The sequence below is a fragment of the Zosterops lateralis genome (genome assembly GCF_965231275.1).
Source record: "Zosterops lateralis genome assembly, chromosome: 5".
NCBI lineage: Eukaryota > Metazoa > Chordata > Aves > Passeriformes > Zosteropidae > Zosterops > Zosterops lateralis.
This window is the reverse complement of record NC_139766.1, coordinates 2,094,909-2,117,844: the sequence shown is the minus strand read 5'-3', so window position 1 is coordinate 2,117,844 and position 22,936 is coordinate 2,094,909. Positions and strand designations below refer to the sequence as shown.

Sequence of the window (22,936 nt, the reverse complement as noted above, 5' to 3'; positions counted from 1 at the left end):
TATTGTTTTTTATTTTATTTAATTTTAAAAAATGATATTGCCTTTAAAATTTTAATTTAATTTAGATTTTATTTATTATTTAATTCTCTTGTCTTCTATTAAATTTTTAGAATTCCCTTCTACTTCATTTTATTTTGTTTTCTCCTACTCCATTCTATTCTATTTTCCCTTCTCTTATTCCATTCTATTCCTTTTCCCTGAGCCAATTTGCTTTCATTATATTTTATATTTTATATTTCTATTTTCTATTTTCTATTTTCAATTTTATATTTTCTAATTTATATTTTATCTTTTATATTCTATATTTATATCTTATGTTGTATATTGGATATGGTATATTGCATATTTTATAATTTATATTTTTTATTTTATATCTGATATTATATATTGTATATTTTCTTTTATAACATTCTATATTTAAATTTATTTTTTATATTTTCTTGTATGTTTTATTTTATTATATTTATTATATTTATATTTATATTTATTTTATTTTATTTTATTTTATTTTCATTTCCCACTCCCTACTCCGCGAACGAACAAGTCCCCGAGATCCCCCTGGATTTCTCCTCCCGCAGATCTTTTCCCAAAGGATTCATCCCTTCGACTCCAGGAAGGCAGGAAAGCCTCCCCTGCTCCCTGGCACCTGGAATGTCATCCCAAATGTCACCGCCCTCGGAATGCGCTCCGGGGAGTTCGGATCCAGCCACATCCGAACTGATGGACAAAAACAAATATAGGGAATAAATCACCGAGATTTTTATCAGTAAAGATTTATAAATCCGAGGGGCTGGATACGCTTCCCAACCTTGGGATGGGGTTATGCCTCCCTCATCATCCTGATTCCCTGATCCCAGCATGTGAAGATGGGAATAAAAAAAATGGGAATAATTCACCGAGATTTTTATCATTAAGGATTTACAAATCCAAGGGGTTGGATGATCTTCCCAACCTTGGGATCACCCCGATTCCCTGATCCCAGTGCATGAAGATGGGAATAAAAAAAATGGAAATAATTCACTGAGATTTTTCTCAGTAAGGATTTACAAATCCGAGGGGTCAGATGCGATTCCCAACCTTGGGATGGGGTCGTGTCTCCCACATCATCCCGATTCCCTGATCCCAGCATGTGAAGATGGACAAAACCAAAAAGGGAATAATTTAGGAAGATGTTTATCATTAAGGATTTACAAATCCGAGGGATTGGATGAGCTTCCCAACCTTGGGATCACCCCGATTCCCTGATCCCAGTGTATGAAGATGAGAATAAAAAAAAAATGGAAATAATTCACCAAGATTTTTCTTATTAAGGATTTACAAATCTGAGGGGTCGGATGCGCTTCCCAACCTTGGGATGGGGTCATGTCTCCCACATCATCTCAATTCCCTGCTCCCAGCGCATGAAGATGGGAATAAAAAAAATGGGAATAATTCACCGAGATTTTTATCATTAAGGATTTACAAATCTGAGGAGTTGGATGAGCTTCCCAACCTTGGGATCACCCCGATTCCCTGATCCCAGTGCATGAAGATGGGAATAAAAAAAATGGAAATAATTCACCGAGATTTTTCTCATTAAGGATTTACAAATCCGAGGGGTCGGATGCGCTTCCCAACCTTGGGATGGGGTCGTGTCTCCCACATCATCCCGATTCCCTGATCCCAGCATGTGAAGATGGACAAAACCAAAAAGGGAATAATTTAGGAAGATGTTTATCATTAAGGATTTACAAATCCAAGGGGTTGGATGATCTTCCCAACCTTGGGATCACCCCGATTCCCTGATCCCAGTGCATGAAGATGAGAATAAAAAAAATGGAAATAATTCACTGAGATTTTTCTCATTAAGGATTTACAAATCCGAGGGGTCAGATGCGATTCCCAACCTTGGGATGGGGTCGTGTCTCCCACATCATCTCAATTCCCTGCTCCCAGCGCATGAAGATGGGAATAAAAAAATGGGAATAATTCACCGAGATTTTTATCATTAAGGATTTACAAGTCTGAGGAGTTGGATGAGCTTCCCAACCTCGGGATCACCCCGATTCCCTGATCCCAGTGCATGAAGATGGGAATAAAAAAAATGGAAATAATTCACCGAGATTTTTCTCATTAAGGATTTACAAATCCGAGGGGTCGGATGCGCTTCCCAACCTTGGGATGGGGTTATGCCTCCCACATCATCCCGATTCCCTGATCCCAGGCAGGGTGAGGGAAGCAGCGCATGAAGATGGGAAATAAAATAAATAATATAAAACAAAATAAAGTAAAATAAAAAATAAAGTAAAATAAAGTAAAAATAAAGTAAAACAAAATAAAATAAAACAAAATAAAACAAAACGAAACGAAACGAAACGAAACAAAACGAAACGAAACGAAACAAAACAAAATAAAATAAAATAAAATAAAATAAAATAAAATAAAATAGGAACACAGCATTATCTGGAGCCCATGGAATTATCCGGAGCCCACGACATCGGCTCCATCCCGGCTTTCCATGGCTGTCGGCATCGGGATGGAGCTCACAGGGGGTTGGATCCCTGGAATCCCGTACCGTGACCTCGGAGAGTGTCGTATCCCGGGATTCCTTCCCTGGGGCTGCTGCTCCCATCCCTGCCCTTCCCCAAACACCTCGGAGCCACAAAGGGAATTATTCCCAAGAAGGGAATTCCAGTGGAAACCCCTTATCTGGGAGGCAAAGGGTGGGAGCTCCTGGATCCGGGGATTTGTGGGTTTTTGGCCGAGTAACTGCCCATCCATCCATCCATCCATCCATCCATCCATCCATCCATCGTCCCTCCATCCCTCCATCCATCCCGGCATTCCGAAGCACCGCAAGGATGGCACTGGGAATTGCCCTCCCCTCATTACGGCTCCTGTTTTCCATCCTCATCCGCCACTTCCCGTTGCTGTTGGGAATTGCTTCCCCAGCCATCTTGGTGGGATCCCAAACCCCCCCGTCCCTGCCCACCCAGATCCCAGGAATATCAACACCACACTCCAGCACTCCCACATTCCCAAAAAAAGCCAGAGCTCCTCGTTCTCCCAGTGTTTATCCACCGAACAAGACAATCCCGACCCCGCTCTACTGCTCCAGGGCTGGGGCCACGTTTTGGGATTTTTAATGGTGTTTATTTTCAGGAAGCCTTGCCCTGGCCCTGACCCCATCCATCCCAAAAAACCACCGGAGTGCATTCTCCCGGCGTTTATCCACCGAACAGGACAATCCCCACCCTGCTCCATGACTCCGGGGCCGCGTTTGGGGTTTTTAGTGGTATTTGTTTTGGGTGGCCCTGACTCACTCCATCCATCCGTCCATCCATCCATCCATCCATCCATCCATCCATCCATCCATCCATCCATCCATCCCTCTATCCTGGCATCCCAAATCACCGCATGGATGGCACTGGAAGTTTCCTCCTCATCTGCTGCTTCTCATTGCGCCAGGGCCGAGCTGTGGTGGGAATTGCTCCTCGCTGAGATCCCAAACACCATCCCCACCCAGGAATATCAACACCACACACTCCAGCACTTTCAAATTCCCAAAAAATGTCCAGAGCACGTTCTCCCAGTGCTTATCCACCAAACATGACAATCCTGACCCTGCTCCGCCGCTCCAGGGCCGCATTTGGGGTTTTTAGCCGTGTTTGTTTTGGGTGGCCCTGCCCCGGCCCTGACCCCATCCATCCATCCATCCATCCATCCATCCATCCATCCATCCCAGCATTCCAAAGCACTGCACAAATGGCACGGGAAGCTTCCTTCTCTCATTATGGCTCCCGTTATCCATCCTCGTTCTCCGCTTCCCATTGTGTTGGTGCCGAACCGTGGTAGGAATCGCTCCTCATTGAGATCCCAAATCCCCATCCCCACCCAGGAATATCAACACCACACACATTCCAGCACTCCCACATTCCCAAAAAGCCCCGGAGTGCGTTCTCCCAGCGTTTATCCACCAAACGTGACAATCCCCACCCCGCTCCGCCACTCCAGGGCCGTGTTTGGGGTTTTTAGCCGTGTTTGTTTTGGGCGGCCCTGCCCCAGCCCTGACCCCATCCGTCCGTCCATCCATCCATCCATCCATCCATCCATCCATGTATCCATCCCAAATCACCGCACAGAAGGCACCGGAAGCTTCCTCCTCTCATTATGGCTCCTGTTTTCCATCCTCATCCCGTTTTCCATCCTCATCCACTTCCCCTTTCATTGGGGTGAGTTGTGACAGGAATCGCTCCTCACTGAGATCCCAAACCCCCATCTCCACCCAGGAATATCAACACCACCCCACATTCCCAAAAAACCACCGGAGCGTGTTCTCCTAGAGTTTATCCACCAAACGCAACAATCCCCACCCCGCTCCGCCGCTCCGGGGCTGTGTTTGGGGTTTTTTTAGCCGTGTTTGTTTTGGGTGGCCCTGCCCCAGCCATGACCTCATCCATCTGTCCGTCCGTCTGTCCGTCCGTCCGTCCGTCCATCCATCCATCCATCCCAGCATCCCAAATCACCGCACAGAAGGCACCGGAAGCTTCCTCCTCTCATTATGGCTCCCATTTTCCATCCTCATCCCGTTTTCCATCCTCATCCACTTCCCCTTTCATTGGGGTGAGTTGTGACAGGAATCACTCCTCACTGAGATCCCAAACCCCCATCCCCACCCAGGAATATCAACACCACCCCACATTCCCAAAAAACCACTGGAGCGCGTTCTCCTGGTGCTTATCCACCAAACGCGACAATCCCCACCCCGCTCCGCCGCTCCGGGGCTGTGTTTGGGGTTTTTAGCCGTGTTTGTTTTGGGCAGCCCTGCCCCGGCGTTGACCCCGGCGCCGTCACGCGCTCCTGGCACACGTGCGGCCCCCGGCTCTGCCATCCCGTGCTATTCCTGGCTGCCGAGCGGGAATTGGCCGGGATTAGCTCCCGGACCGCCGGCAGCTGACGCCCGTTGGGAGCCGGCATCATCCTGCGCCACCTTTCTCCTCCTCCTTTTCCTCCATTTCCTCCTTTTCCTCCATTTCCTCATTTCCCTCCTTTTTCTCCTTTCTCCGGCCCCACCGAGGCTCGGATCCCGCATCCTGCCGTTGTGTAAATCCATCGGGATTTCTGCCCAAACCCGCGGCTCCGTGACCTTTCCGCCTCTCCCCGCACCGAGCACGGATGGATTCATCCCTCGGCCGCCATTCCAGCGCATCCAAACCATTCCAAACCCTCCTCCACGGCCTTTGGAAATGCATTTCCAGCCATTTCCAGCCACCAGCGTGGCAGGAATTGTCCCTGACCCTCATCCGGGATCCCCTTTCCCGCCACTGATCCGAAATTCCAATCCCGTGTCTGGCTCCTGCTCCAAAATTCTGGATATTCCTGGCTTTGGGGCCAGGGAACCTCACTGGTGTTCCTTTGGAAATGGAAAATTTGGAGATGACGGTGAAGCCAGAGGGGAATTCTCCTGTTTTTGGGATTTTGGGAAGGGCTGGGATGGGTGGGGACACCCTCCATGAAATCCCAAGGGTCTAGATGGGACCCGTGGGTGGGATCAGCTCCAAAATTCACAAAAAGCCATCGCCAAACCCAAATCCCATCATTTTTTCAGGAAAACATTTAAATTAAATCCACTTGGAGGGTGCTGGGATTGCTCTGGGAATCAAACCAAGTTTGGCTTCATCGGGGATCAAAATTTTCCATCAGAAATTCTGAAATCCTGGGATTTTACTTCTTTTTGAGGAGGGGGGATAATAAATCCTTCGTGATAAAAATCTCGGTGAATTATTTCCTTTTTTTTTTTTTTTTTTTTTTTTTTTTTTTCCCCATCAATCAATATAACTCCATGCTTGGAGAATTCCTGAAGCACCTGGATATTTTGGGATCCCAAATACCCAACTCATCTATCCCACAACAGAATCCCAAATTTCCCTTTTTAGGAATGCTCCCTAAAATCTCAAATTTATCCCCCCCCAGCCCAGCTCCCTGGTCGGGTTTTTGGGATCACAATGCCGGAATTTGGGAGTCTCCAGGGCTGTGCCACCGTGGTGTCCCCGCTTAGGCTCGGCTTTATTTTCCTCCCCCAGGAAGGGCCGGGATTAGCGGGGCCACGTGAGCTGGGTTTGCTCCAGGAACGTGCTCCGGCACAGGCATGTGGGAACAAGATCCAGCACCTGCTGGAGGTGCCCAAATCCTGGGAATTTCTAGTGTTTACCAGGAATTAGGATCCTCCCCCTCCATTCCGGGTGAGTTCAACATCTGGGTGTGACTTGATCGCGTGAAATGTGGGAATTTTTGGGATGATGTTTGGCAGCTGTGGGATCTCAGATCCTCTGGAATTGCTCAGATCCCTCCTGGAATTGAGTTAGGGAAGTGCTCCAGGAAAAGAGGGTGGGAGAGTTCATCCCATCCCAAAAAAGATCCGTCAGAAGGGATGGATGGAGACCCCTCAGGAAAGAACCCAAAATTCCCAACTGGTTTGGGTTGGGAAGGATCTTAAAGCTTTTTTTCCAAGGGCAGGGACACTTCCCACTATTCCAGGTGGATCCAACCTGGCCTTGGGCATTCCCAGGGATCCAGGGGCAGCCCCAGCAAATGTGGGAATTCCATTCCCAGCAATTCCTGCCCAAGATCCCAGCCCAATGTCCCCTTTCCCAGTGGGATCCATTCCCTGTGTCCTGTCCCTGCAGCCCTTGGCCCCAGTCCCTCTCCAGCTCTCCTGGAGTTTTCCCCTTCAGGGACTCTGAGCATTCCCTGCAGTTTTCCCTTCTCCAGGGGAACATTCCCAGCTCTCCCAGAGCAGAGGGGCTCCAGAATCCTGGAATGGTTTGGGTTGGAGAAGACCTTAAATCCCATCTCATTCTACCTCATCCATGGGTAGGGACAGCTCCCACCGTCCCAGGTGGATCCAACCTGGCCTTGGGCACTGCCAGGGATCCAGGGGCAGCCCCAGAAAATCTGGGAATTCCAGCCCAGCTCCTCCCCACCCTCCCAGCCAGAAATTCCTGCCCATGATCCCAGCCCTGCCCTTTAGAAGATCCAAAATCCACCTTGGGTGGATCCCATCACTTCCACCCAGAGGGAAACGGGAATCATGGGGGGAATCACTCCCAGCTCTTCCCAACATCATCTTTCCTGCATTTTTTTTTTTTTTTTTCCCCCCTTCCCAGGAGAGGAAAATCCGTGGCAGCCCCAGCCACTGTCCCTTCGTCCTCTCCCCGCTAACGAGCTGAGGTGATTAATTATTAACAGCGTCCTCTTAATTGCCGGGCTATAAATAGACCTTCCCGGCCTTTCCCAGATGTTTTGTTCCATGTTGGGAATCCCGGGATGCTCCAGGGGATGTGGGGCCACCGATGGTGATGGAGTTGTAGGGTGGCCCAGGAGTTGTCCCCAAGAAGGTCCGGATGGAGCCCGTGGGGACATCGGGAGAATCCCATGGATTTGCCAGCAGAAATCATGGAATTATGGGATCATTTAGGTTGGAAAAACTCTTGGAGGCTCCTGGATCCAGCACTGCCAAGGTCTCCAAAGTGCCACATCCACCAAGGCCACCAGCACGTCCCCAAAGTGTCACATCCACCGAGGCCACCAGCATGTCACAGCCACCAAGGCCACCACCACCATGTCCCCAAAATGCCACATCCACCAAGGCCACCAGCATGTCACAGCCACCAAGGCCACCACCACCATGTCCCCAAGTGCCACATCCACCAAGGCCACCACCACGTCCCTAAAGCACCACATCCACCAAGGCCACCAGTATGTCACATTCACCAAGGCCACCACCACCACATCCCCAAAGTGCCACATCCACCAAGGCCACCACCACGTCCCCAAAGTGCCATGTTCACCAAGGCCACCACCATCACGTCCCCAAAGTGCCATGTCCGCCACGTCCCCAAAGTGCCACATCCACCAAGGCCACCAGCATGTCCCAAGGTGCCACACCTGCCAAGGCCACATCCACCATGCCTCCAAGTGCCATGTCCACCAAGGCCACCACCACCATGTCCCCAAAGTGCCCCATCCACCAAGGCCACCACCATGTCACATCCACCAAGGCCACCACTGTGTCCCCAAGTTGCCACATCTGCCAAGGCCACCACGAAGCCACCACCACGTCCCCAAATGCCGCATCCATGTGGCTGTTAAATCCCCGCAGGAACGGGGATCCACCCCTGCCCTGGGCGGCTGGAAAACCCTTTCCATGCAGGAATTTTCCCCAAAAAAATCCAACCTCAACCTTCCCTGGCACAACTTGGGACTCGTCCTGAGTGTCACCTCGCTGTCCTGGCCCAAAAAAGGCGGGAAAACATTGAGATCACCTGAACCTGAGCCTGGCATGGAATTCCTGACCCCGAGAGCAAATCCCTTCATCCATCTCATCCCACCCCAATCCCAAACCCATCCCATCCCAGAGGGATTTATGGGAATTTTGCCCCTTCCCCTGGGGGTCCTTCTGCCTCCTCTCCCTGGGATTTTCCATCCCATAATGACACTGGGAAGGGACACTTTTCCCGTTCAGGATTCCCGTGGGTTTTCCCAGAAAAAAATTCCGTGGATTTGAGTTGCCTTCAGGATTTGAGATGGGTTTGGGATGTCCCCGCCACTCCCCAGCTCATCCCAAACTCTCCATGGAAATATTCCCCAATAGAAACATTCCCCAGGTTAATTAAACTCGTCCAACCTTAATTATACCTGTGGATTAATTAGGAAAAGCACTGGAGGAGGCAGAGAGGGGGACACGGATCCCAGAGGGAAGAGGAATTCCCTGGATGGGTGAAAGGACCAGGAGCAGCTCCGAAACTCCCTCCCGTTCTCCTGGTTGATCCCTCTCTCCTCTGGGTGATCCCAATCTCACTCCCTAAATATTCATTTTTTCCCCTGTTTTCAGCAGGATTTTTTCAAAATCCCATCCTAGTTCCCTAAATTTCTCTTTTTCTTTTTTTTTTTTTATTTCCATATTTCCCACCGGAATTTTGCAAGATCCCAGCCCAGCTCCCAAAATCTAATTTTTCCTCCCCCTATTTCCAGCAGGATTTTTGTAAGATCCCAATCCCACTCCCTAAATCTTCATTTTTTTCCCCATTTCTACCAGGATTTCTGCAAGATCCCAGCCTGGGCTCCCTAAATCTTCTTTTTTTCTTATTTTTTCCCCCTATTTCCAGCAGGATTTCTGCAAGATCTCAACTCAGCTCCCAAAATCTTTTTTTCCCTCTATTTCCAGCAGGATTTTTGGAAAATCTGAGCCCAACTCCCTAAATTCCCCTTTTTTTCCTATTTTCACAGGATTTTTACAAGATCCCAGTCTCACTCCCTAAATCTCCTTTTTTCCCTATTTCCAGCAGGATTTTTTTCAAAATCTCAGCCTGGCTCCCTAAATTTCTTTTTTTCTTTTTTTTTTATTTCCATATTTCCCACCGGAATTTTGCAAGATCCCAGCCCAGCTCCCAAAATCTCCTTTTTTTCCCTATTTCCAGTAGGATTTCTGCAAGATCCCAATCCCACTCCCTAAATTCCCCCTTTTTCCCTTTTTCCAGCACATTTCTGCAAGATCCCAATCCCACTCCCTAAATCTTCATTTTTTCCCTATTTCTACCAGGATTTTTGCAAGATCTCAGCCCGGGCTCCCTAAATCTTCATTTTTTCTTATTTTTTCCCCTATTTCCAGCAGGATTTCTGCAAGATCTCAACTCGGCTCCCAAAATCTCTTTTTCCCCTCTATTTCCAGCAGGATTTTTGGAAAATCCGAGCCCAGCTCCCTAAATTCCCCTTTTTTTCCTATTTTCACAGGATTTTTACAAGATCCCAGTCTCACTCCCTAAATCTCCTTTTTTCCCTATTTCCAGCAGGATTTTTTTCAAAATCTCAGCCTGGCTCCCTAAATTTCTTTTTTTCTTTTTTTTTTATTTCCATATTTCCCACCGGAATTTTGCAAGATCCCAGCCCAGCTCCCAAAATCTCCTTTTTTTCCCTATTTCCAGCACGATTTCTGCAAGATCCCAATCCCACTCCCTAAATCTTAATTTTTTCCTCATTTCTACCAGGATTTTTGCAAGATCCCAGCCCAGGCTCCCTAAATCTTTTTTTTTTTTTTTTTTTTTTTTCCCCTATTTCCAGCTGGATTTCTGCAAAATCTCAGCCTGACTCCCTAAATTCTCCATTTTTTCTTCTTTTTTCCCTATTTCCAGTAGGATTTCTGCAAAATCCCAGCCCAGCTCCCAAAATCTCCTTTTTTCCCCCATTTCCAGCAGGTTTTTTGCAAGATCCCAGCTGAGGCTCCCTAAATCTTCATTTTTTTCTTATTTTTTTTCCCTATTTCCAGCAGGATTTCTGCAAGATCCCAGATCCCAATCCCACTCCCTAAATCTTCATTTGTCCTCCATTTCTACCAGGATTTCTGCAAGATCCCAGCCCAGGGTCCCTAAATCTTCATTTTTTTTCTTATTTTTTTTCCTATTTCCAGCAGGATTTTTACAAGATCACAATCCCACTCCCAAAATCCCCTTTTTTTCCCCCATTTCCAGCAGGTTTTTTGCAAGATCCCAGCCCAGGGCTCCCTAAATCTTCATTTTTTTCTTATTTTTTCCCCTATTTCCGGCAGGTTTTTTGCAAGATCCCAGCCCAGGGCTCCCTAAATCTTCATTTTTTCTTATTTTTCCCCCTATTTCCAGCAGGATTTTTGCAAGATCCCAGCCCAGGGCTCCCTAAATCTTCATTTTTTTTCTTATTTTTTCCCCTATTTCCAGCCGGATTTTTGCAGGATCCCATCCCGGGCTCCCGGGAATGTTGGGCTGCACATTCCAGCTGCGATCACACCGTGTCTCTTCCCATCTCATCACATTTCCCTCCTCGCCGGGATGAATCATCCTTCCCCCCCTTTCCCTCTTCCCAAACATCCACAGGCACAAAAAAAAATATTTTATAAAATTCTCAGCCCTGGTGGCTCCTTTTTTCCTTCAGGGTTCCCAGTAAATCCACAGGGAAAAAAAAAAAAAAAAAAAAAAAAAAAAAAAAAAAAAAAAAAAAAAAAAAAAAAAAAAAAAAAAAAAAAAATCAGGTGTTGTTTTCTGGTTTTGGAATTAAAATTCAGCCCAAGGAGGGGCTGGAAAAAAAAATAATCTGTCCCTTGTCCTGAAAATAGTTAAATAAAAATAATTAAAAATAATAAAATAAAATAAAATAAAATAAAATAATAAAATAAAATAAAATAATAAAATTAAAATTAAAATTAAAATTAAAATTAATATCGATAGAATAGAATAGAATAGAATAGAATAGAATGAAATAAAATAAAATAAAATAAAATATAAATAATTAAATTAAATTAAATTAAATTAAAATAAAAATAAAAAAATAAAATAAATAAAAATAAAAATAAAAATAAAAATAAAAATAAAAAATAAAAATAAAAAATAAAAATAAAAATAAAAATAATTTTTTTTTTTTTTTTTTTTTTTTAAAGAGCCAAGAGATGCTGCTGGTTGGGATCCACCACTAAAATTCCCGAAATTCTGGGAATGAATCGCCCCAAAATCTTGGGATTGCTGCAAAAATTTGATTTTTCCCAGTTTGGGTGGGGACAGGAGGGGCTGGCGGTGACTTTTCCCTTTCCAGGTCACATCCAGGTGGGATCAGCACATTCCAAACCCAAAAAGGGCTTGGAAAACTCTTGGAATTCTTGAGGAAAACATCCTCAAGCTGTTAAAAAAAATACAGGAATCAGGAAAAAAGGCGTGAAACCATCCCTGGGGGAGGAAAAGGAGGGAATTTGGGGAATTCTGGGGAAAAATCAGGGAGCCAGGAAGGTTCTGGGAACTGGGAATTGGCTGCGGGGAAGGAAAAATAAAAAACTAAAAATGGTGTGAAAAGGCAGGAAAGGAATTTAAGGAGACAGGGAATGGAGGAGGGAAAGAGGAGAAGTGACGGGGTGGGAATTTTCTCACCCAGGGATGGATGAAGGCAGAGGAGAGGAGGGAAAAGATGGGAATTTCATCCCTAAGGAAAGGCTGTGACCCCTCAGCCCTGAAAATTCCCTGCTGGGGACATCCTCTGTGACCAACGGGGACAAACACGGGGACACCGAGAGAGCCTCGGAAAAGGGATCCTGGAAAATGGGGTTTGGGAAAGGGGGGTTTGGGAAGAGGGATTTGGGATGGGAGATTTGGGAAAAGGGGAATTGGGAAGAGGGATCGTGGAAAGGGGGATTTGGGAAAAGGGATTTGGGAGGAAGGATTTGGGAAGGGGGATTTGGGAAGAGGGATCTGAGAAAAGGGATTTGGGATGTGGAATTTGGGAAAGGGAGATTTGGGAAGTGGGATTTGGGAAGGGGAATTTGGGAAGGGGGATTTGGGATCCTGGGAAGTGGGATTTGGAAAGGGGAATATGGGAGGGAGAATTTGGGAAATGGGATGTGGAAAGGGGGATTTGGAAAGGGGGATTTGGGAAGAGGGATCCTGTACAGGGGGATTTGGGAAGAGGGATCCTGTACAGGGGGATTTGGGAAGTGGGATTTGGGAAGGGAGATTTACGGAGACGTATTTGGGAAAGGCGATTTGGGAAGAGGGATCTGAAAAAAGGGATTTGGGAAGGGGGAACTGGGAAAGGGGGATTTGGGAAGCAGGATTTGGGAAGGAGGATGTGGGAAGAGGGATTTGGGAAAGGGGATTTGGGAAGGGGGATATGAGAAGAGGGATTTGGGAAAGGGGGATTTGGGAAGGGGGAACTGGGAAAGGGGGATTTGGGAAGCAGGATTTGGGAAGGGGGATGTGGGAAGAGGGATTTGGGAAGAAAGATCTTGTACAAGGGGATTTGGGAAGAGAGATTTGGGAAGAAGGATCTGAGAAAAGGGATTTGGGATGTGGAATTAGGGAAAGGGAGATTTGGGAAGTGGGATTTGGGAAGGGGGATTTGGGAAAGGGGGATTTGGGAATAGGAATCCTGGGATGGGGGATTTGGGATGGGAGATTTGGGAAGAGGGATCCTGGAAAGGGGGATTTGGGAAGTGGAATTTGGGAAGAGGGATCTCATGACAGGGACACACAGCCTGTCCCTATTGTCATGCACAGCCAGACCTGCCCCTGTCATTCCCGGCTCTCTGGAGGTGACACTGACACCTCGGGAAGAGAAATCCCAGGAAGGCAAACCCCTGGAAGAGGAATCCCAGGAAAACAGACACTGGGAAGAGGGACACTGGAAAAGGGACCCCTCACCAGGGGGACAAAGCTGTCCCTGCAGAGTGACACGGCCATGCCCACCCGTGTCACTCCCAGCTCTGTGGAGGTGACACTGGAACCTCAGGAAGAGAAATCCTGGGAAGAGAGAATCCCAGGAAAAGGGACACAGGAAGAGGGACCCATCAGTGGCTGCCGGTGTTGGGGACAAAGCTGTCCCCACAGTGTGACACAGCCAAGCCTATCTGTGACCCTCCTGGCACCATGGAGGTGACACCGGGACCTCGGGAAGAGAAATCCCAGGAAGAGGAAACCCAGGAAGAGGGACCTCAGGAAGGACAGGGAATCATCACCAGGGGGACAAAGCTGTCCCCTCAGTGTGACAAAGCTGTCCCCACAGTGTGACACGGTCAAGCCCATCCAACACTCTCCTGGCACCATGGAGATGACACCAAGACCTCGGGAAGAGAAATCCTGGGAAGAGGAACCCCAAGAAGAGGGATTTGAGAAGGGGGACATCAGGAAGAGGGACACTGGTAAAACAGAGCCCTCACCAGGGGGACAAAGCTGTCCCCACAGTGTGACACAGCCAAGCCTATCTGTGACCCTCCTGGCACCATGGAGGTGACACCGGGACCTCGGGAAGAGAAATCCCGGGAAGAGGAACCCCAAGAAGAGGGATTTGGGAAGGGGGACATCAGGAAGAGGGACACTGGTAAAACAGAGCCCTCACCAGGGGGACAAAGCTGTCCCCACAGTGTGACACGGCCAAGCCCACCCGTGACCCTCCTGGCACCATGGAGGTGACACCGGGACCTTGGGAAGAGAAATCCCAGGAAGAGGAACCCCAGGAAGAGGAATGCCAGGAAGAGGGAACCCTCACCAGGGGGACAAAGCTGTCCCCACAGTGTGACACGGCCAAGCCCACCCGTGACCCTCCTGGCACTGTGAAGGTGACACCGGGACCTGGGGAATAGGGACCCCAAGGCCACTTTTCTCCCGACCTCAGCACAGCCCAATCCCATCCCAAATCCTCCTCCTGGCTGAAATTCCACTGTTCCAGCACCACCAAAAAAAAATCCTGGAATGCCGATTTTCCCCCAGGCAGCAGCAGGATTCCCCCCAAATCCCAAATGGATTTGCTCCATAAAAAGAGTTGGAAAAATTGGAATTATTTCCTGTGGGAATCAAGGGAAGCTACGCCAGACCCAACAGGGAAGGGATGGATGGGGCAGAATATTTATAACTATATTATAATTTATTATTATTATTATTATTATTATTATTATTATTCCTATAAATATGATTATATTTAAATACCATTATTAAGATTATTTAATTAATGATGATCACTATTTAATGACAAATTTCCAAGCCAAAACCATCACAACCCCATCAGAGGCACCAACCCCAGAGCTCACCCCATCCATTCTCCTGGATCCCCTCAACACAGAAAAACCAGGAAAACCCTTTCCCATCATCCAAGGACGACGATGGAAGAGCAGGAATATCCCTTCCCATCATCCATGAATGGTGATGGAAAACCAGAAAAATCCCTTCCCATCATCCAAGGACGACAATGGAAAATGCGGAAAATCCCATCCTGTCATCCAAAGACGGTGATGGAAAACCTGGAAAATCCCTTTCCGTCATCCAAGGATGGCGATGGAAAACCAGGAAAATCCCATCCTGTCATCCAAGGATGGGGATGGAAAACCAGGAAAATCCCGTCCTGTCATCCAAGGATGGGGATGGAAAACCAGGAAAATCCCGTCCCATCATTTAAAGATGGTGATGGAGAAGAGATCCAGGACATTCCATTGATAATCCCGCTGGGATTGGGGTGCAATAAAAGCAGGAGCAGCTCCCACACATCCCGATCCCACCACATCCCACCTTGAGTCACCGCTGTCACCCCCCAGCTCCTTCCTCTTCCCGCTTTTCACGGGATCATGGGATGAGTTGGGTTGGAAACAACCCCAAAACTCATCCAGGGCCACTTTCCCCTATCCCAGGTTTCCCCAAACCCCAACTAACCTCACCTTGACCCTTTGCTGGACATTTGAGTGGACACCGCCAGCTGGGGGAGGTCCCAAAGACCCCTCAGCCTTGTCCCCAAATGTCTTCCAACCATTCCAAGGATGGAATGGAGGGAAAAAACCATCCTGGGGAATGCCGCGCGTGCATCTGAGGGCTTGGGGACGTGGCCACCATGATGTCCCCAAGCCACCACCATGTCCCCAAGCCATCGCCATGTCCCCGAGCCACCACAACGTTCCCAAGCCACCGCCATGTCCCCAGCTCACTCACGCATCTCACCTGTGTCTCAGGTCCCAGGTTGCCCCAAACCCCAACTAACCCCACGTTGACCCTTTGCTGGACATTGGAGTGGACACCACCAGCTGGGGGAGGTCCCCAAGACCCCTCAGCGTTGTCCCCAAATGTCTTCCGACCATTCCAAAGATATGATGGAAGAAAAAACATCCCCAGTAACGTCGCACGTGTGTCCGAGGGCTCTGTGATGTGACCACCGTGATGTCCCCAGGTCACCGCGATGTCCCCAAGCCACCCGCGGGTCTCACCTGTGTCTCGGAGAGGTTGAGCTGCCGGGCTAACTCCGTCCTCTCCCGGCCCACCACGTACTGGCAGCGCTGGAATTCCAGCTCCAGGCGGTAGAGCTGCTCCGCCGTGAAGGACGTCCGCGTCCGCTTGGGCCGGTCCAGGTCCAGCCCTTTGGGCAGCACGATCTCCCGGATCGTTCCTTTGGCATCTGTGCCGGGAAAAACGGGAAAAAAACCATCAAAAAACCTCGAAGGGATCAAAAAAAAGTGGGGTTTTTTGGCGGGGGAAAATGGGAAATAAATGGAATTAAAGAGTGGTTTGGGTGTGGAATATACATGGTGATCCCACAATCTTAATAATGGTATTTAAATATAATAATAATAATAACAACAATAATAATAACAGTTGTTGTCATAGTAGTAGTAGTATTATTAATGGTATCTAAATATAATAATAATAATAATAGTGATAATAATAAAAAAGAGTAGTAGTAGTAGTAGTAGTAGTAATGGCATTTAAATATAATAATAATAGTAATAATAATATAATAATAATAATCATCATCAGTAGTAGTAATTGTATTTAAATATAATAATAATAGTAATAATAGTAATAATAGTAATAATAATAATAATAATGATAATAATAATCATCATGATCATCATCATCATCGTGGCTTCGTTCTTCCCTCCAGCCCCAAATGCTGGAGAATTTATAAATATCCAGGGAATGGAGATAAATCTCCAGGAATTAGTTTGGTTTTTTTTTTAAGATATAAATAGGAGCCATCAAGTTTTTTGGGGAAAAGGAGCGTTTCATCCTGGAAATAATGATTTGGAAAGTCAGGAGCAAACGGGAGATTTATGCCAAGGAAGAATTTGAATTTAAGATTTTTTTTTCCTCTGTGTTTTTTATATAATTTTTGATTTTTGTCTTGCCTTGGGAATACTGGAAAAAATTCACCTCTATTGCGATTCTCGGAATTATCCTTGCTGAGGGAATATTTCTTTGGAAAGCTCAGCTCCCATTTTGGGGCGGTTTCCTATTAAAGGACAAGTTTGGGAAGCGCTTTTTAAAGGGATTTTATGAGGTTGGGAATATCCAAGGGGAAAAAAAAAAAAAGCTTGAATTTGGTTTGGCTCCATCCCAGGCCAAGTGGCCACTCCGGAGGAGCCTCCGTGGCTTCGCTTCCCACTGGGAAAGGACAAACTCCACCAAAAAAATATATAAAAATTGATACGAATTCTGTCTCAGCTCCCAGGAATTAAAATGAGCCTCGGGAATCACCCAGTGGGATCTTCCCAAATCCCAAATCCTGACTCGGTTTGGGTGAACCCTCCCTGCAGAGCTTTTCCAGAGGGTTAAAATCCAACCAGGAAGGTGCTCCAAGCCCCAAGCCCTGATTTTGGGATGCTGGATCCCAAATCCAGAGGGATCCTGGATCCCAAATCCGGAGGGATCCCGGTTGGAGGTCCATGGCTCTCCCTCCCACCGGCTGAATCAGGCATGAAGGGAGGAGAAAATTCCTGGGGTAGGAAGGAGGAACAGAGTGAGGAAAAGCTGGGAATGGGGTGATGGAGTTGGGGTGGGGATGGTGGAGATGGGAATGGTGACACTGGGATGGGGACGGTGACACTGGGATGAGGACAGTGGCACTGGGATCAGAATGGCGGCACTGGGATCGGAATAGTGACACTGGGATGGGAATGGTGGCACCGGGATGGGAATAGTGGCACTGGGATGGGAACCGTGGCTCCGGGATCAGAATCGCGGTGCTGGGATGGGAATGGCGGCACCGGGACGGGAATGGTGGCACCGGGATGGGAATGGCGGTGACGGGATCAGAATGGTGGCGCTGAGATCAGAATGGCGGCGCTGGGATTGCAATGGTGGCACCGGGATTACAATGGAGGCCCTGGGATGGGAGTGGTGGGCACAAGGATTAGAAGGGCAGTGCTGGGATAGGAATGGTGGGCACTGGGATCGGAATGGCGGCGCTGGGATGGGAATGGTGGGCACTGGGATACCGGGATCGGAATGGGGGCACTGGGATTGGAATGGTGGCATCAGGATGGGAATGGTGACACCGGGATCGGAATGGCGGCGCTGGGATCGGAATGGTGACACAGGGATCAGAATGGCGGCGTTGGCATTGCAGTGGTGGGCACTGGGATCAGAATGGCGGCGCTGGTATTGGAATAGTGACACCGGGATCGGAATGGGGGCACTGGGATTGGAATGGTGGCACCAGGATGGAAATGGTGACACCGGGATTGGAATGGTGGCGCTGGGATCGGAGTGGTGACACTGGGATCGGAATGGCGGTGCTGGCATTGCAATGGTGGCACCGGGATCGGAATGGGGGCACTGGCATTGCAATGGTGGCACCGGGATCGGAATGGGGGCACTGGGATTGGAATAGTGACACCAGGATCGGAATGGGGGCACTGGGATTGGAATGGCAGTGCTGGGATCAGAATGGCGGCGCTGGGATTGCAATGGTGGCACCAGGATCGGAATGGCGGCGCTGGTATTGGAATAGTGACACCGGGATCGGAATGGGGGCACTGGGATTGGAATGGTGGCACCAGGATGGAAATGGTGACACCGGGATTGGAATGGTGGCGCTGGGATCGGAGTGGTGACACTGGGATCGGAATGGCGGCGCTGGCATTGCAATGGTGGGCACTGGGATCGGAATGGCGGCACTGGGATTGGAATAGCAGCGCTGCCATAAAATTGGCAGAGCCGGGACAAGGACAGAGAAGCCAGAATGATGACCGTGGATCAGACACTGGGATGGTGGGAATGGGAACCAAACACCGATTTGGGAAAGGAACCCCAATCCCGGAGCCGCTTTCCCACCACGGATCCACAGCCAAGCCGCCATCCCGGAACATGACACCGAAGGAGTCCCGAGGGTTTGGGGACATCCAGAGTGACACGAACCCACACCCCAAACCCCACAGGTTGGGCGCGGAGCCGCCGGGAAGGAAAGGGGTCGTGGGCGGATCAGCGGCTTTTCCGGCGGGATCAGCGCCGGGAACCATTTTGTGTGGGCAGAGCCGTGGCGGTGACGATGGCCGGGCCACGTCCGCACTCTGTGCCCACTCCCGTGCCCACGTCCGCGCCCACGGCACAACAACAGCCAGGAATGCTGCCGGATCCGGGGCCACAGCTGCGCCCTGGGCTCGGGCATTATTTATTGTTATCCCCGTTCCCGGCAGCTGGAGCAGCTCCAGAGGGACGGCGTGGAAAAGGGCACGGCCGCGGTGCCAGCTCGGCACAGGGGACACCAAACCCTGCAGGGTCACAGCCCTGCTGGCCTGTCCTAGGGGGGGTTTGGGGTGGTCAGGTCGTCACCCCATTCCAGCTTTTGGAAATCCCTCCTGAAAGCTTTTTCCCATTCTGGAGCCCCCAAAAATTCCCAGGTCCTGCCGGGGCTGCCGGGGAGGTTCTGGAGCTTTGGGCCTTGCTGGTGACATGTCCTGCTCTTGGGGACAAGGGTACACCTGGTGGCTCTGGAGCCAGGGCTGGGGTTGAAATCCCCTAAAAGAGCAGAGGATGGCCAGATCCATGGGGACACCTTTTCCTGGCACAGGGACACCTTTTCCTGGTATAGCGACATGCCACCCTGGCACAGGGACATGCCACGCTGGCACAGGGACACACCACCCTGCCAAAAGGACACCCCATGCCCACCCGTCACACAACTGCCAAGATCTTTTGGGCTGCACACCCCACCCCTGCCAGTCCCCAGGATGTCCCCTCTGTGCCATGGGGTGGCCACGATGACACCAAACGCCACCAAGGTCCCTCCAAATGCTCTGCGGCCACCAGGGCCTACACCGGGCCAGCCCTGGGAGGTGACCGGATGGACGGGGATGTGTCCCCAGCCCTGGTGGTGACAGTGGGACCCCCCAACTTCACCAACAGCACCGCGACAGCACCGGGGACGCACCGGGGGCCGGTGGAGGCTCCTCACTGTGACCGGGACTACCGGGGCTACCGGGGCCTCTTTCATAGGCCAAGCAACGATGGCAAAACCCAAAAATATATTAAAAAACAAATATTTCAACCCGTAAAACCCAACATTTTGACCTCCCGCTTGGCACAAAAACCCAGCTGGAGGCTCTGGCCAGGCCCAGCCGCCACTCAGTGCCCGGGCCCAGGGTGGGGACCGGCGGCTCGGTGTCCCCTCAGCCCCGGTGACCCCGGTGGTCCCGGTGACGTTCCCCCCGCTCGGTTTTCCCCTCAACCCCGGTGATTTCGCGGCGTTTTCTCCCTGCCACCATTTTGTCCGCACCGTTGGTGGCGGCTGCGGCAAGATGGTGAAAATCAGGCACCGGCAGCTCCCGGTGAGGGTCCCCCGGGGTGGGGAGGGAGAGGAGAGACCCTGCCCCGGCCTCGGGCACCGACCCGCGGGCCTGTCCCGGTGCCGGCACCGTCGGGGCGGCCTCGGTGGGGCTGAAAACTGTGAAGAAAGACCCTCCCGCTTCTCACAGCATCACCGGGGGCTCCCCAAAACTTCTCGGGGGAGCTAAAAGTGATCCTAGGAAAGTCCCGGGCCGGGATGTGGGATGTGGGATATGGGATGTGGGATGTGGGATGTGGGATGCGGGATGTGGGATGCGGGATAAGGGATGCGGGATGTGGGATGTGGGATGCGGGATAAGGGATGCGGGATGTGGGATGTGGGATGTGGGATGTGGGATGTGGGATGTGGGATATGGGATGTGGGATGTGGGATGCGGGATGTGGGATGTGGGATGCGGGATGTGGGATGTGGGATATGGGATGTGGGATGTGGGATGCGGGATGTGGGATGTGGGATGCGGGATGTGGGATGTGGGATAAGGGATGTGGGATGTGGGATGTGGGATAAGGGATGTGGGATGTGGGATAAGGGATGCGGGATGTGGGATGTGGGATGTGGGATGTGGGATGTGGGATGTGGGATAAGGGATGTGGGATGTGGGATGTGGGATAAGGGATGTGGGATGTGGGATGCGGGATGTGAGATGTGGGATGTGGGATGTGGGATGTGGGATGCGGGATGCGGGATGTGGGATGCGGGATGTGGGATGCGGGATGTGGGATGTGGGATGTGGGATAAGGAATGCGGGATGCGGGATGTGGGATGTGGGATGTGGGATGCGGGATATGGGATGTGGGATGCGGGATGTGGGATGCGGGATGTGGGATGTGGGATGCGGGATGTGGGATAAGGGATGTGGGATGGGAGATGTGGGATGTGGGATGTGGGATAAGGGATGCGGGATGCGGGATATGGGATGTGAGATATGGGATGTAGGATAAGGGACGCGGCCGCTCCAGGGGGGAAAACGCCGAACCCCAGCCCCGAAGAACGGAGCCGGTGATATTATAAAACGAAAATAAATAAAAAAAAGAGGAAAATAAACCCCCCCTCGCCCGCCGCCGCTCCGTGACGCTTTTCTCCTGCGACATCGCTCCCAACGCCGAGGAGCTGATGCTGTCCCCGCTTCTCCCGCCGCCCTCCTCGCCTTCCCCGGCGGCTCCGGCAGCCGGGACCGGGTTTTCCCTTGGAACCCGCTGGGCCCCTGGGCTGGGGCAGCGGGAAAGCGGCGGAGCCGGGAAACGCTCGGGATGAGCTGGGAGCGGTGTCGGGAAAAACGAAAAACGGGGGATGCCCTGGGAACACCCAGAACGGGAACACCCGGCTGGGAAAAGCGGAAAACGGGGGATACCCCGGGAACATCCGGAACGGGGATACCTGGCCAGGAAAAGCGAAAAACGGGGGATGCTCCGGCAATACCCGGCCGGGAAAAGCGGAGAACGAGGGATAACCCGGCAATATCCAGAGCGGGGACGGGAAAACGGGGAAATACCGAGCCCGTACCTCGCACCAGGATGCGCCGACAATAATCCGCCTCTCCGGTCCCCGACGGGCTCTCGGCGTCCGGGCCGCGCTGTTTGCCGGAGGATGAGCCGGTGCCCAGCTCAGACGTTCCCGGGATGTCCTTGAAGCCGCCGGTGCCTCCTCCGGTTCTGAGGGCGCTCTCCGGCAGCTTCTCCCGGGCCCTCCCGGGGGCCGCGGGCTCGGCCACCAACAGCGCGGGGCTCCCGGAGGGCTCGGCCCCTCCATCGCTCATCCCTGCGGCGGGGTCCAGCATCAGTGAATACCGGGATCCCACATCAGGAAATACAGGGATCCGGCATCAGTGAATACCGGGATCCCACATCAGTAAATACAGGGATCCAGCATCAGTAAATACAGGGATCCAGTATCAGTAAATACAGGGATCCCCCATCAGTAAATACAGGGATCCCACATCAGTAAATACCGGGATCCAGTATCAGTAAATACAGGGATCCAGTATCAGTAAATACAGGGATCCAGTATCAGTAAATACAGGGATCCCCCATCAGTAAATACAGGGATCCCACATCAGTAAATACCGGGATCCAGTATCAGTAAATACAGGGATCCCACATCAGTAAATACAGGGATCCCACATCAGTAAATACAGGGATCCCACATCAGTAAATACCGGGATCCAGTATCAGTAAATACAGGGATCCCACATCAGTAAATACAGGGATCCCACATCAGTAAATACAGGGATCCGACATCAGTAAATACAGGGATCCGACATCAGTGAATACAGGGATCCCCCATCAGTAAATACAGGGATCCGACATCAGTGAATACAGGGATCCCCCATCAGTAAATACAGGGATCCAGTATCAGTAAATACAGGGATCCCCCATCAGTAAATACAGGGATCCGACATCAGTGAATACCGGGATCCCCCATCAGTAAATACAGGGATCCAGCATCAGTAAATACCGGGATCCCACATCAGTAAATACCGGGATCCAGCATCAGTAAATACAGGGATCCCACATCAGTAAATACAGGGATCCCACATCAGTAAATACAGGGATCCCACATCAGTAAATACAGGGATCCAGCATCAGTAAATACAGGGATCCCACATCAGTAAATACCGGGATCCCACATCAGTAAATACAGGGATCCCACATCAGTAAATACAGGGATCCCACATCAGTAAATACAGGGATCCCCCATCAGTAAATACAGGGATCCAGCATCAGTAAATACAGGGATCCAGCATCAGTGAATACAGGGATCCCACATCAGTAAATGCAGGGATCCCACATCAGTGAATACCGGGATCCCACATCAGTAAATACAGGGATCCAGCATCAGGAAATAC

The 22,936-nt window shown here is 50.2% G+C and overlaps 1 protein-coding gene across 1 annotated transcript in view; it reads right to left on the bottom strand.

Annotated features, from left to right (window-relative positions):
* Positions 1–21,868, bottom strand: part of VAX2 (ventral anterior homeobox 2) — a gene marked incomplete at its 5' end in the record, with an annotated part of 26,300 nt that extends 4,432 nt beyond the window's left edge. The window contains 2 exons of the mRNA XM_083861302.1: positions 15,734–15,921; positions 21,595–21,868. Of these exons, the coding sequence (XP_083717428.1) occupies positions 15,734–15,921; positions 21,595–21,868 (462 nt within the window). The remainder of the gene's footprint in view (positions 1–15,733; positions 15,922–21,594) is intronic.
* Between the last annotated feature and the right edge of the window lie 1,068 nt (positions 21,869–22,936).